This window comes from Convolutriloba macropyga, chromosome 6, assembly GCF_964194025.1.
Source record: "Convolutriloba macropyga chromosome 6, txConMacr16.3, whole genome shotgun sequence".
Classification (NCBI taxonomy): Eukaryota; Metazoa; Xenacoelomorpha; order Acoela; family Convolutidae; genus Convolutriloba; species Convolutriloba macropyga.
Window position 1 is genome coordinate 30583632 of NC_134473.1, and position 13533 is coordinate 30597164.

The window sequence follows — 13533 nt, forward strand, 5'->3', positions numbered from 1 at the left end:
TGGCGCGGGTAACTTCGATAAAAATGTTGGGATGTTGGTCGATAAAAATGGTAGTCCTAAACTGAACTGCTGTATAATATTCACATTATTGAAAACCTTTCTTCTGTTTTTATGTAAGCTATTGTAATAGCAAGACAATTATTAGGGACATTTGAGTTCTTTGTAGCGTTCAAGCGGATTTTGAGGTACCGCCTTGTGTTTCAATTGATTTGCGCCTAGTTTCCACAAAAAATAGTTGATCAATTTCGCCTAATGGTTTCAAAATTAGCGTGGATTAGTCGAGCGTTCGCCTAAAATACCGTTAGCACTGAATTTTGTCACTAAAAGTTTCAAATGCATGAATCAAACTTGGCTATCTACATTTTGAGGTTTTTGATGCTATTGACTTCCAGCAAAAGATCAAAACTAGCTGTGAGAAAGTACAGGTGCGCGCGCCTCATTTTTTTTTCATGACAATGCACAACTCAAAAAGCATAAGTAAAGGCAAATTTTACTGTATTAAGATATTTAAAAGACCCATTGAAATTATATACTTTTCAAAGCTTGTAACAATTTAACTTTTCGGCTAGATTTTTGAATTTGCATGTTTGAAATGAAAACAAAATGCGAAATCAATTTTTTTTGCTGATAGACGCAATTACTGAACAGAACAAACCTGACAATGTTAGTGATGATTCCAGTGTCTGGGTCCAGGTTGAAGATTTTTGATGCTTCTACCAGACTGTAGGTACCCTGTCCGGTGATGCCGTCCGCGTTCGTCCCGTCCACAGAGTCGGTGGCGCTCACTTGTACGATAGTTGATTGGTCCAGCGTGTTCTCTGTTACTGAGCCAGAGAATGCTGAAAAAATTCAGGCTTTCGCTAGTGATTGAAAAAAATCAAGATCTGGAAAATCACGAATTCGAATTATTTGTTTGGGAACGTGAATGGTGACTAAATATTGTCAGCTATTAAATGAGGTCAGAAACGCTTACTAGATTGTATAATTACTGGATATCATCAGCGTAATATGCTCATCATCTTTTTGCTCAACAATTTTGAATCCTCTAGTCTTCACTGCAGTAATCAAAGTATGCGCTCAATTAGTTTAATGGCTACATTCAAGAAATTTTGATATCGTAATTTCCCTGCTGCTTTATTAAGTTCACTGCGTATTTTCTCCTCTCATTAACGTTGGTGGCTTCAAAAGTTATTTTTGCTTTTTTTCTCTTTTGTCTAATTGTTGCTTATTTTCATTAATGAGCGGCCACATCATACATTATCGGTGTTCGACGAAGGTGCAATCGAACATATTTTGGGGGCCAAGGTATGGCTTTACGGCTTCCAAATCGTTTTCTGGCAAGTTATAATTGATTTTTAGTTTGTTGTCTATTTGTTGTTCTTTTTGTAACTGCATAAAAATTTGAATACCAAGAGTTCTTAATTCCCTTTTATAGAAACATTGGTAATTGTAAACCTATGGGATATTTTAGTTGATCCCTAATGGTTTTCATCACTTTGAAATTAATTGTTTTTTTTTTTAAAAAATTCAGCGAATTTTCTAACTTTAAAGTTTCTGTTCTTTTTTGTCTAATTGTTACCAAACTGGCTAATAACCATTTGTTTCTGGGTAATCACAAGTTATTTTGTTTATTTTCAGTTTTATCTGACGCTATTTTGACTTTGTTATTAAGTTTTGTTTTTTAAAACGGACATAAATTTTTGATGTAATTAATGTTTGTTGTTGTTGTTGTTTGATTTTGCCGTTCGTCTTCGCTCGCTTTCTTAATATCGGCAAATCTCATCAATCTAGTTTATCGTTTTTAACTCCATTGAGTTATTTGCTTTGGAGGCTATCTTTTCGTTCATACACCAGTTTTTTTTTGAAAAATACTTGAATTTTTTGTGTTTTTCCATCTGTTCCTCATTTGGTAGACAATTATGCCAAAATTGTGGATGAGCGGGGTCGGAACCTTATGTGCGATCGCACATTACCGACCCGCATTGTTCTTTGTAGCTTAGAGCTATGTGGCGCGGGTAACTTCGATAAAAATGTTGGGATGTTGGTCGATAAAAATGGTAGTCCTAAACTGAACTGCTGTATAATATTCACATTATTGAAAACCTTTCTTCTGTTTTTATGTAAGCTATTGTAATAGCAAGACAATTATTAGGGACATTTGAGTTCTTTGTAGCGTTCAAGCGGATTTTGAGGTACCGCCTTGTGTTTCAATTGATTTGCGCCTAGTTTCCACAAAAAATAGTTGATCAATTTCGCCTAATGGTTTCAAAATTAGCGTGGATTAGTCGAGCGTTCGCCTAAAATACCGTTAGCACTGAATTTTGTCACTAAAAGTTTCAAATGCATGAATCAAACTTGGCTATCTACATTTTGAGGTTTTTGATGCTATTGACTTCCAGCAAAAGATCAAAACTAGCTGTGAGAAAGTACAGGTGCGCGCGCCTCATTTTTTTTTCATGACAATGCACAACTCAAAAAGCATAAGTAAAGGCAAATTTTACTGTATTAAGATATTTAAAAGACCCATTGAAATTATATACTTTTCAAAGCTTGTAACAATTTAACTTTTCGGCTAGATTTTTGAATTTGCATGTTTGAAATGAAAACAAAATGCGAAATCAATTTTTTTGCTGATAGACGCAATTACTGAACAGAACAAACCTGACAATGTTAGTGATGATTCCAGTGTCTGGGTCCAGGTTGAAGATTTTTGATGCTTCTACCAGACTGTAGGTACCCTGTCCGGTGATGCCGTCCGCGTTCGTCCCGTCCACAGAGTCGGTGGCGCTCACTTGTACGATAGTTGATTGGTCCAGCGTGTTCTCTGTTACTGAGCCAGAGAATGCTGAAAAAATTCAGGCTTTCGCTAGTGATTGAAAAAAATCAAGATCTGGAAAATCACGAATTCGAATTATTTGTTTGGGAACGTGAATGGTGACTAAATATTGTCAGCTATTAAATGAGGTCAGAAACGCTTACTAGATTGTATAATTACTGGATATCATCAGCGTAATATGCTCATCATCTTTTTGCTCAACAATTTTGAATCCTCTAGTCTTCACTGCAGTAATCAAAGTATGCGCTCAATTAGTTTAATGGCTACATTCAAGAAATTTTGATATCGTAATTTCCCTGCAGCTTTATTAAGTTCACTGCGTATTTTCTCCTCTCATTAACGTTGGTGGCTTCAAAAGTTATTTTTACCTTTAGAAAACGGAACCACTAATTTTGATTTTTAACATTGTACTAATTTTGTTTATATAATTTTAAACTTGTAATATTTAACCCCTGGGTTATATTTTCAATTTACTTGTTTAAAAAAAAAATTATTTGAGTGCTCCAATCAGAATAGTCTGGAGACATGAGATGTGATTGGCTAACGAGTCGAGTCGCAAGATGGGGACTGTTCGTTGACTGGTCCGACTAAGACGGTGACAAAGCATAGAAAGTTGTTTGCTGCCACTCCGTCTGAGACTGTGATTGTTAAACTGTGAGAAGCTGCCGTCTCGTAGTTGAGCTATAATAGCAAATATTGCACGCAATTCACGTTTTCTCGCAGAAAAATATATTATGAATTCTAGTTTTATTATACGATAACTTGCATGGATCTATTCTGTTCCGGCTCCACTCTGTTTCTCTAGTCTGTAAGTTTTAAGAAACCCCCACCCACGCTTAGCATGTAACAACGCATAACAGAACTGTTTTCCTTTTCAGTGGCGAAGAAATTATTCACTGCCACGTGCGAACAAACTAATGCAAGTGCAACTATTACAAATGTTTGTATAGCCTAATAAAAGATACCAGTTATGAAACGTTATAATCTATGCCAAAGTGAAGGGGGAGGGAAGAAAACCCCCATAATTTGAAATGGGTTCAATAACGACACAGACATGCCATGCCTTACCTTTAAATAAAATTGCTCTAATTTGTGGAGTGGACTAACGAGTGGAGTTAAAGTGGACTAACGAAAGATCATTATGATAGAAAATGGACTTTGAATGTATTTAAAATTGGATCCCATGCAATTGGAGGAAAATTATCGTCAATTAATATCTGTAAAAGAAAATTATACTTCGTCAAAAAGAAAATCAAATTCTCTCCAATTTTATGGAGCGGAATAGTGAAAAGTCAGGTGGAACTTCATTCACAACCTTTGTAATAAAAAGACACAAACAAGAGTCCAAGCATTAATTTGTCATAAAATAACAAAGCCTATGGAAATTACAGATTTTCTAAGCTACAGATTTCCAAGCCAACTGTAGATTCCATTGGCTTGCAAAGAACAAACATCATTCCTCTTAAAACTGCACCATGAAATCGTTTCAATTTCAGATACATAACAACCAAGGAAACCAATGTGCTTATAGATTCATCAAATACAGGTAAACTACTAGGTCCGTGAAAATACCAGAATGGGCAAAAAAGACGCTACAGCAGCGCTAGCGGAACCACTTAGTTATCCCATTAATCAATTCATCACAAAAGGAAAATTTCCTGAACATCTTAAAAAAGCCATTGTACTTTCTCTTTTCCGTTACCAAAAAGTATAGGCCTATTTTCTTTATATCCACTTTGTCAAAAAATTTTGAAAAGACTTTTAGTTCTAAGATAACAAGTTTTTAAGAAAGGGAACAATTATTGTCTGACAGTCTGTTTGATTAGCAAAAAATTTCAACAATTGATGCTATCTTAGTATCTACAGAACAAATAAGATAAAAATTCAACAGGAGAAAACCCGTTACAAGTGAGTTTTAGACCGTTCTAGGGCTCTTGTTTCCATAAACAACGAAATACTTTTACGGAGACTTGAAAATATAGGTTTTGACTAACATGCTACCAGTTTAATAAAGAATTTTTTGAGTAAGAGAACACAAAGAGTTGTCCTCAGCGAAATTCGATCCACTAGGAAAACATTGAAAAGAGGAATTCTAAAAGGTGGTATTTTAGGTCCTCTGTTATTTCGCCCTTACGTGAATGATTTTACAAAGATTACAGAAGAAGATTGAATGGTCGTCAAAAGCAAAACTTGAACATAACATCTCGCCACAAGTGGCAATTTTTTAACCAGGTCACAGTCAATGCTCAACAAACAAAACACAAAGTATATATTATTCAGCACCAGGAAGAGGTTAACAAATACCGTTTTGAGTGTCGACAATGCAAAAATATCAGAATCAACAATTGTGACGCACCTCGGCTTAGTTATTGATAGCAAATGAAAATTCGATGAAAAAGCAAAAAAGATGCTTCATAGAATGGCTTTTGGAATAAATGTTTTGAGTACACTAAGTAAAAGCTTACCGGAAACAAAAACAAAAATTATATCACTCAATGAAATTGTAATGAGTCACGTACATTATTCGGATTTAGGTATTGAGGAGTAAAACGTGCTGTAAATCGAGAAAAGACGTTGTTTTTCAACTGTGAGCATGCAATTCCCCAGAACTATATAAATTGAACTCTAGAATATGATTTTTATTGCACAGAGCAGTCTGCAGTTGACGCAAATTCTTTGAGTAACTTGCAATTTGTTCAGGTTCTTAAAAATACCAATTGCAAGCTTGATCAGCAACACTTCGTACTTCATAATTTTGTGAAAAAATTAAGACAATTATTAACCGGATTGAGGACTAGTTTGCCTGCTGTGACTGCGAAGTTGGTGCTGTCACTCAAAGTGTACGTGAGAGTAGTACCTGCATCAGCATCCGAGCACTGAAGGTCAACAGAGGTCACTAAACAAGCAGTTAACGATTATGTCACTCTGGCCAATCTGGAATTACTAAATAATAGGGCCGCGCCTACCTTTAATAAATATAGCGCTAAATTGGGATTTGGCGAGAAAGAACCGAAACATCGTATAACTTCCAAATAGTATAATCGTTCCTTTGCTGCCATATACCACACTTTAAGGCACTTTTTGCATAAGGCATGTTTTAATACATAAGGCATGTTTGTAGTTGCAAAAAAAATAACATCACCACAATTAATTTCAAGAGTTTTGTTAAGAATTGAAATAAAATTCTGCGGCCATAAACACCAACTAACGTTTAGGTCATATCCTCCCAGCTACTGATTAAACTGATTAACTCGGCGGTACTGCATAGAACCATGTTCACTGCCTTAAAAATTTCCAAACAATAAAATTTCGAAAAAAAAGACATTTACAATTTTTTTTAGTTTCCTTTCCGATTAAATTCGACCGAAAAAAGCGGATACATAAAGAAATAAGACAAATTTGTTGAAGGAAATGAGCAGAAAAAATAATCGAGAAAATGGGAAGAAATAGGAGCCTTGCGCAAGAGCCCCTCATTAATCGTTTCAATCTTGTATATCCTCAGGCAGTTCCTACTGCATGGATTTTCAGCAAATATACTCATATAAAAATCATCTTTACCTGGAGAAGCGGCATTTTCATTCTGCGTGACCACAAAAGGACACGGCGGGCAATTCGGGCCGTTGTCATTTTCATCAGTGAGAGACATGGTCACAGTCTGGGTAGCTGTCGGATCAGCACTAGTTGGATCGGAGGGATTTGTGGCACAAACTTCGAATGTGTACGTGTTTTTTGTTTCGTAGTCTAGCTGGCTCGTTAAGTACAGTTCGCCCGCCTCTGCACCAGACGGGACTATGTTGAAAACTTCTGAAAAAGAGGTTCAAAAATGTTTTCCCTCCCCACTCTGTTCAAGGATTAAAAAAACATGGAAAAAAGGAATTTGGAAAGGTGAAGTCATAGAAGTGGAAGGAAAAATTAAATGATGAGAAAAGCAAGAACCAGACTCTCTAGTTGTTACAGCAAAGCCAAGTATCTTCTGAAGATACTTGGATTTGCTACGACAACTACAGATTCTATATCCTATACTCACTTCGTTTCCCCTCCACGACTATTCAAATAAATTAAAAAAGAAAAAATGAAATGATCTGATAGGCTTATTCATTAATCACAGAGGAATCGTCAAGAATGAATGAATTAGCGAAGCAAAACAATTCATTTTGTTACCAAAATGTCTATTCTTTTTTGAACAAATTTTTGTTCATTTACTCTCTAATAGTTTGCATCTTTATTTTACATCAGATTAGTTGAAACTAGTCACAAAAAACATCAGGTAAAACGCTCAGGCAAAAACCTAAAAACCAAAATAACTAGAGTAAAAACATTATACAAAAATAACCAGGAACTACAGATAGAATTTTACGTACCAATAAAACACAAAAACCAAAAAGTACTTACTGGTCTCAGAGTACCACCATTTCAAAAAATGGCCAAATATTAAAATCGCAAAAATCACGCGGAAATAAAGCCGACAATTTTATTCAAATATGTTTCAATCAATTGACGACGTTTAAGCAAACACACATGCCTCAATTACGAAAATCGTCAGGGACAGGTCAATAAGAACAATCGGCGAAAGAACAACACCCCAGCACTAGCGATTAAAGTTTACTAAAGATTGGAAGGGGAAAAAGAAACAGACAAAAATGACACAGAAAAATTTAGATAGTAAACAAGGATGCTCGTTAATGTGCGTTCGCATATGATGTTCCGACCCGAGCTCATCTACACTTTTGACCTAATTGTCAGCCAAAAGAAGAGATAACAAAATTAGACGTTCGAAGTAATGTGTATATGGGTACCTCCGCAACATAGAGCCGCGATACGGTACCCATATACACATTACTCTAATTCCCTTTATATATCCACTACTCTATATTCACTTCTTTTATATTTTAAATCTATCATTTCTTGTCTCACTTAGTGCAAGCCACTAGTACAGAGTTAAGCTGGTAACTAACCATTATCAGACGGATAGTTCGGGTTCTATCCTCACTGACTCCAGTGAACGTCCCCCGACTCTGATGAAATACTATAAAACTAAGTGAGATAAACAAAACCAAATTCACAGTTCTGAAAAAGGATGATCCCTGCTGTGAGACTGTATATGGGACACACTGTGATGGGTATACAGTCAAAAACAATGAGATCGGTGGAAACACAGTGATTATTGTTTTTCAGTATAACTAGTGAGACCGTGTAACGAGCACGTAAAACCAACTCTCGAAAATTGTTGTAACCACTTCGTGGATAACTTGAATAAAAAACCAGCTTAACTCTTTTATAAATTTTAACTTTTGCTATTATTTAATAAAAATTAATTATCTGCGAAGCAGCTTCACTGGTAAAACTTAAATTCACCATTACTATCTCTAATGCCCTTATCATCAAATGGATCTATAGCTATTTTATATTGTTCTTTAGTTTCTAAATGATGTTTATTACTATCAATAGTATAATTAGTTACATATTTACTGATTTCACCATATATAGCATTTTTATAATCTTCCAAATTATTCTGTTTTTTAATAGTGGCTTTAGTTATACCTTTTAACTTCAAATTTTGCTATTGGCTGAATCCCTTGTTTTATCCACTACTATATATTAGCTCCATATTCAATAAAAAATCAATTAAAATAAAAAAATAAAACAAAAAAATCAAAAAATCAATGCAAAATTTACATTTCACTCTTAAAGAGTGATTCACTCTTATTCGGAGTGATCCCCCAGTAGAAAAGATCGCTCTTTTTCGCTCTTAAAGAGTGATTCCCTCTTTTTAAATTATTTTATACTTTTCATTTCAAATTATCTATACTCTTCAACAAATTTATATTTTCTTTTACTTTTTCTATATTTATTCCATTATTAATAAGAAATGACACAAAATTATAGTATTTACATGAACAACTATCAGTATAACTGCTTCGAAGATCCCCAGTTTGGCTAATAACTAATGGACTTACAGCTCTAGTAATAATTGTTTTCTCACCCAGATCAGTGTAAGAACCTTCGGTCTTGGTTCCCCAACTGCTTGGCTTGCCACGGACTTCGTCCGTTCCCAGATTTCTACTAAATCGTCTAGTTAACTCTACTTTTGGATGTTGTTTCTTTACATGAGCCCTTATCCCATCATATCTCACAACAGAAGCACAATATGGACAACTAACTTTAGCTGAAGTACAATTTCTACATGTATATTTACCCTCATCAAAATTATTTAGTGTTTTTATAAAATTACACTTATTGCAACATCTATTTAATAATTTCGAGCTTGGGTTAAGGTTAGGGGTAGGGATAAGGTTAGGGGTAGGGTTGGGGTTAGGATCTGAGTTAGGGTTGGGGTTAGGATCTGAGTTAGAGTTATAGTCATAGATAGAACCAGAACTAGAGCTAGTATTGGGGTTAGAACTAGAACTAGAACTAGGTTTCGAAATAGAACTAGAACCAGAACCAGAACTAGAATTAGAGCTAGAACTAGAACTAGATTCATTTTTTAAAGAAAAACCCCATGGAGAAAAATTATTAGCACAAATACCACTTAGTATTATATTACCACACATACATTTATCAGTTTTATCTTTATGACATGATTCATAATGATATTTTAAAACAGCAATGTTTCCATATTTATATGTACACTCTAAACATTTTAAAAGCATTTATAATAGGGTAAACTTTAATGTTTACCTAATCAATTCTCTGATCGGTGTAACCGTTTCGCGGATAATATTTAGCCATGATTTCAATTAAATCTTTAGTATTATCTTTAGATGTGATACACTCTATTAAATATTTATTTCCTAACGTATTGAGTGTATTAGTTTTAAATCTCTTATCCAAAATCAATTCAAGGTCTAATTCTTTTTTTATCTCTAACAAAATTTATAATCTTTTCTCTAAGTTCTTCATTATTTCCATATAGTCTGGTTAAAAACTTTCCTCCCTTTCTATTCAAAATTCCCATCTCTTCATTGACGAAGTCACAGTTACACTGATTTACATATTCTTCTTGTATTGTATTTCGCAGATCAGTGAACGAACTTTGTTCGTGGTTTACCAAACTGCTTCGCAGATTATTATTGGTGTAACCACTTCGTGGATCGGACTTTGTCCGTGTTTCTCCATCCAACTCTTCTCCATATCCAACGTTAACTAATGTATTTACTCTACTCAACATTGTGCTTGCTCCCATTGCTACACTCCCAGCATTTCTTGATATTATATCAGGACAAATATAACTAAATATAAATAAACCTGAGCTTATAATTCCACAAATAGTTGATAAACTTTTTATACCCTTTCCCATAATCATTTCTTTAGTGAAAACATCATTCTGTATTTTATTATTATTTAATTTAAGAAGTTTATTAAAATAGAACATATAGTTATCGTGATTAATAACATTTCTATCTGTTGCATTTATCATGAGTGGTTTCATATATGCTATAAGTTTATTTATGTCTTCTCTTTCTAATTCATCTTTTAAACTAAGAGCTTTTAAATCAAGGAAACCAACTCTTGAATCATATATCATTGTTCTATTACTATTAATAATAATAAAAGTATTTTGCTTCTTATTATATTTAATTATACCATAACGAAGTTCATCTGACATTCCATCTGTACGAATATAATGGTTACTATTTAACTCACTAATTATTTTACTAAAGTAATGTTCACATTTATATATCTCATTAAAGTTTTTAAATAGATCAGGTCCATTATAAGTTGTTAAATAAATAGTATCACAACTCATTCTTGCTGTATTAATTATTTGAGCTGGTTTATGACACATTACAATCATTTGAATATTATAATGTCTACCTTCAGTAGAATAATAAGCTATATCCTTATTTAACCTATCACCCATATCATCAAGTACTATTACACAATTTTGAAATTTATGCATATTATTTTTTGTGATCATATTTTTATCACATTTATTAAACCCAGTATAAAACTTATTAGACTCAGGATCTATCCAGTCTCTGTCATCTTTACACACTATAACTATATTTTTAGCTTGGTCTTGGTTTTGGTCTTGTTCTTGATTTTGGACTGAGTATAATTTTAAATAATGTCTAATAAAATATGTTTTGCCTGTACCAGTTCCACCATAAACAATAGTATGTAATGGTTACTTTTCATATTCAAAACTAACTAGACTCCTATTCATAAATCCACCAAAGCTTTCTTCTAGTTTTGTGTATTTACTCGGTATTGAATCATATATTATAAAACAAATTCCAATTATAATAATAAGAAAAAAAAGTATACCGCCTTTATCCATTTTTATATATAAAAATGCTTATCCTAACTTTTGAGGAATTCAATAATAAATTTAATATTGATAATAATGCTATGAGTGATATCAGAATAAAAGATATAGGCAAAGTTATATGTCTAACACCAATTGAAATTGTAATGAGAGATGATAAACCAGAAATGGTAAGTGAACCTAACTCTAACATTATTGTAAATCTACATCCAACTGAAGGTACACATTGGGTTTTAGTTATAAGAAGAGAAGATGGTCCTGTGTATTACTTTGATAGTTTTGGTGTAGAAACTCCACCATTATTCCTAGAAGAATATGTTGATCTAGGCTCTAATGAGAGAATACAACAATATGATGAATCTTATTGTGGGGCCTATTGTTTATATATGATCTATCTTATTGATAGAGGATTTAGAATTAAAAATGCTTTGAATATTCTAGTTAATCAATGTAAAAATCCAGGAATATATAATGAGTGTTTTTGTTTAAGTTGTAGTAGAGGTGGTGATAAAGATAAGGATAAAGTTAATGATAATGATAATGATAATGATCTACGAAGTAGCTTTGCCAATAATGATAACGATAATGATAATGATTATGATCTACGAAGTAGCTTTGCTAACAATGATAATGATAATGATAATTGTAATGATAATGATAATGATAGAGATAATTTTATATATCTATTTGATGAAAAAATCAAAGGAGTAAATATAATAGTAATAACAAAAGTAATAGTCCTACTAACAGTATCCGCGAAGCGATTTCTGTTAATATAAATGATGATCTATATTCATGGCTAAATGATGATGATATAATTACTGAAGCCAAATTCCCAGATAACTTTAGATGTATAATATCTGGTCCTAGTGAATGTGGTAAGACATTCTTATTAAAAAAACTAATTCTAGCTAGTATATATTTTGATAAGCTATACATCATTGGACCTACTGGCGACCAGTACCATGGTATAGAAAGAATAAACCCCAAAGCAGATGTTGAATTTATTAAAGATATAAAAGATTTACCATCTCCCGATAAACTACCCGAAGACTTAAAGAAACTAATGACATTCGATGATGTTAGAGCCAAAGAACCAGTTATTAATGAATACTTTTGTAGAGGTAGACATAATAATTGCAATATGATATATCTTAATCAAAACCTGTTCTCTCTGGATAGGCAGAGTGTTAGAGAGAACTGTAATCTATTTATTTTATTTGAATAGAGAGGTAAAGTCCTCATATCTATATATCAAGATTTCTTTAATAATGTTGAACTTAGTTATAATGATTTTGCTAATATATGTAATAAGGTATGGAAAGAGCCTTATAATTATATTGTCATTGATATAACTAAAAATAAAAATATTAATGGTAAACTAAGAATTAATTGGGATCGGAGAGTTTTGTAGTTTAGTTTAAGTTTAAGTTTGTATCTAAATTAAATGGACCTCCGGTCTGCTGTTTACACCAGATCTGCGAAGCAGCTTCACTGATGGGGCTTCGCCCAACTAGTTACACTAGATGTAAAGTAAAACTTAATACATCGCCATTAAAGTCTATAGGTCTTCTATGCTCATCTTTAATATGAAATTCAATATATTCTATTCTATCTTTAGTTACATTTTGATATAAGATATTAGTTAGTATAATATTTATTAAATAGCCTGGTGGTTCAGTTAGATTAAAAGTATATAGTATGTCTGTATCTTTACCATTATCTTTAGCTCCAGATATAATATTGCAATGAATGTTAATATTATTGAAACCCATAACATCAATAATTTTCTGAGATTTATATCTATTTTTTTTATAAATGATTTTTCTAAATCCTAGTAATAAGGTTAGTGAGTTGCTATATCAAAGCTGAGTGCTCCTTGTTTTATTTCCATTAAACATTTCATCGTATTCTTATCGGGTTCTATTATAACATTACCATCAGTTTCTTCTTTTATTAATTCTGCTATATCAGTTAACTCATATGCTCCCGGTGTAATAGTTGAATATAGCAATGGGATTCTAAGTATAGATGTAATGTTTGCGCTTGAGGTAGAGATAGGGTTAAGGTTAGGGTCAGAGCTAAGAGCCCGAGGTAAAGCTTCATCATCTTCTATAACAGTACTAGCATATATGAATTGATTGTTCCTTCTATTCACATTAAAAACCGAATTATAAACAGATAATCTAATTAAACCTAATTCTGTTGTATTAAGTATAGGTTCACTAAAGTTAAACTTTTCTGTTGGTTTTATCATTCTAAAGTTAAGTGTATGCTCTTCTTTAGTTTTAGTTAAAGCTTCGTGTATATTTTGTAGTTCCCTTAAGATTAAGTTGTCTGTCATTTTTTATCTTACAAAAATGGATTTTAATTTGGATACAACTTATGATTATAATAATGATATACATAAAAGTAAGATTATAAA

At 32.8% G+C, this 13533-nt stretch overlaps 1 protein-coding gene across 1 annotated transcript in view; it reads right to left on the minus strand.

Moving 5' to 3' along the window:
• Positions 1-13533, minus strand: part of LOC142341618 (protocadherin-16-like) — a 233810-nt gene that overhangs the window by 55441 nt on the left and 164836 nt on the right. Inside the window, exons 37-40 of the mRNA XM_075392706.1 lie at positions 6395-6640; positions 5620-5732; positions 3382-3517; positions 2662-2845 (exon numbers count right to left, since the gene is read on the minus strand). Of these exons, the coding sequence (XP_075248821.1) occupies positions 2662-2845; positions 3382-3517; positions 5620-5732; positions 6395-6640 (679 nt within the window). The remainder of the gene's footprint in view (positions 1-2661; positions 2846-3381; positions 3518-5619; positions 5733-6394; positions 6641-13533) is intronic.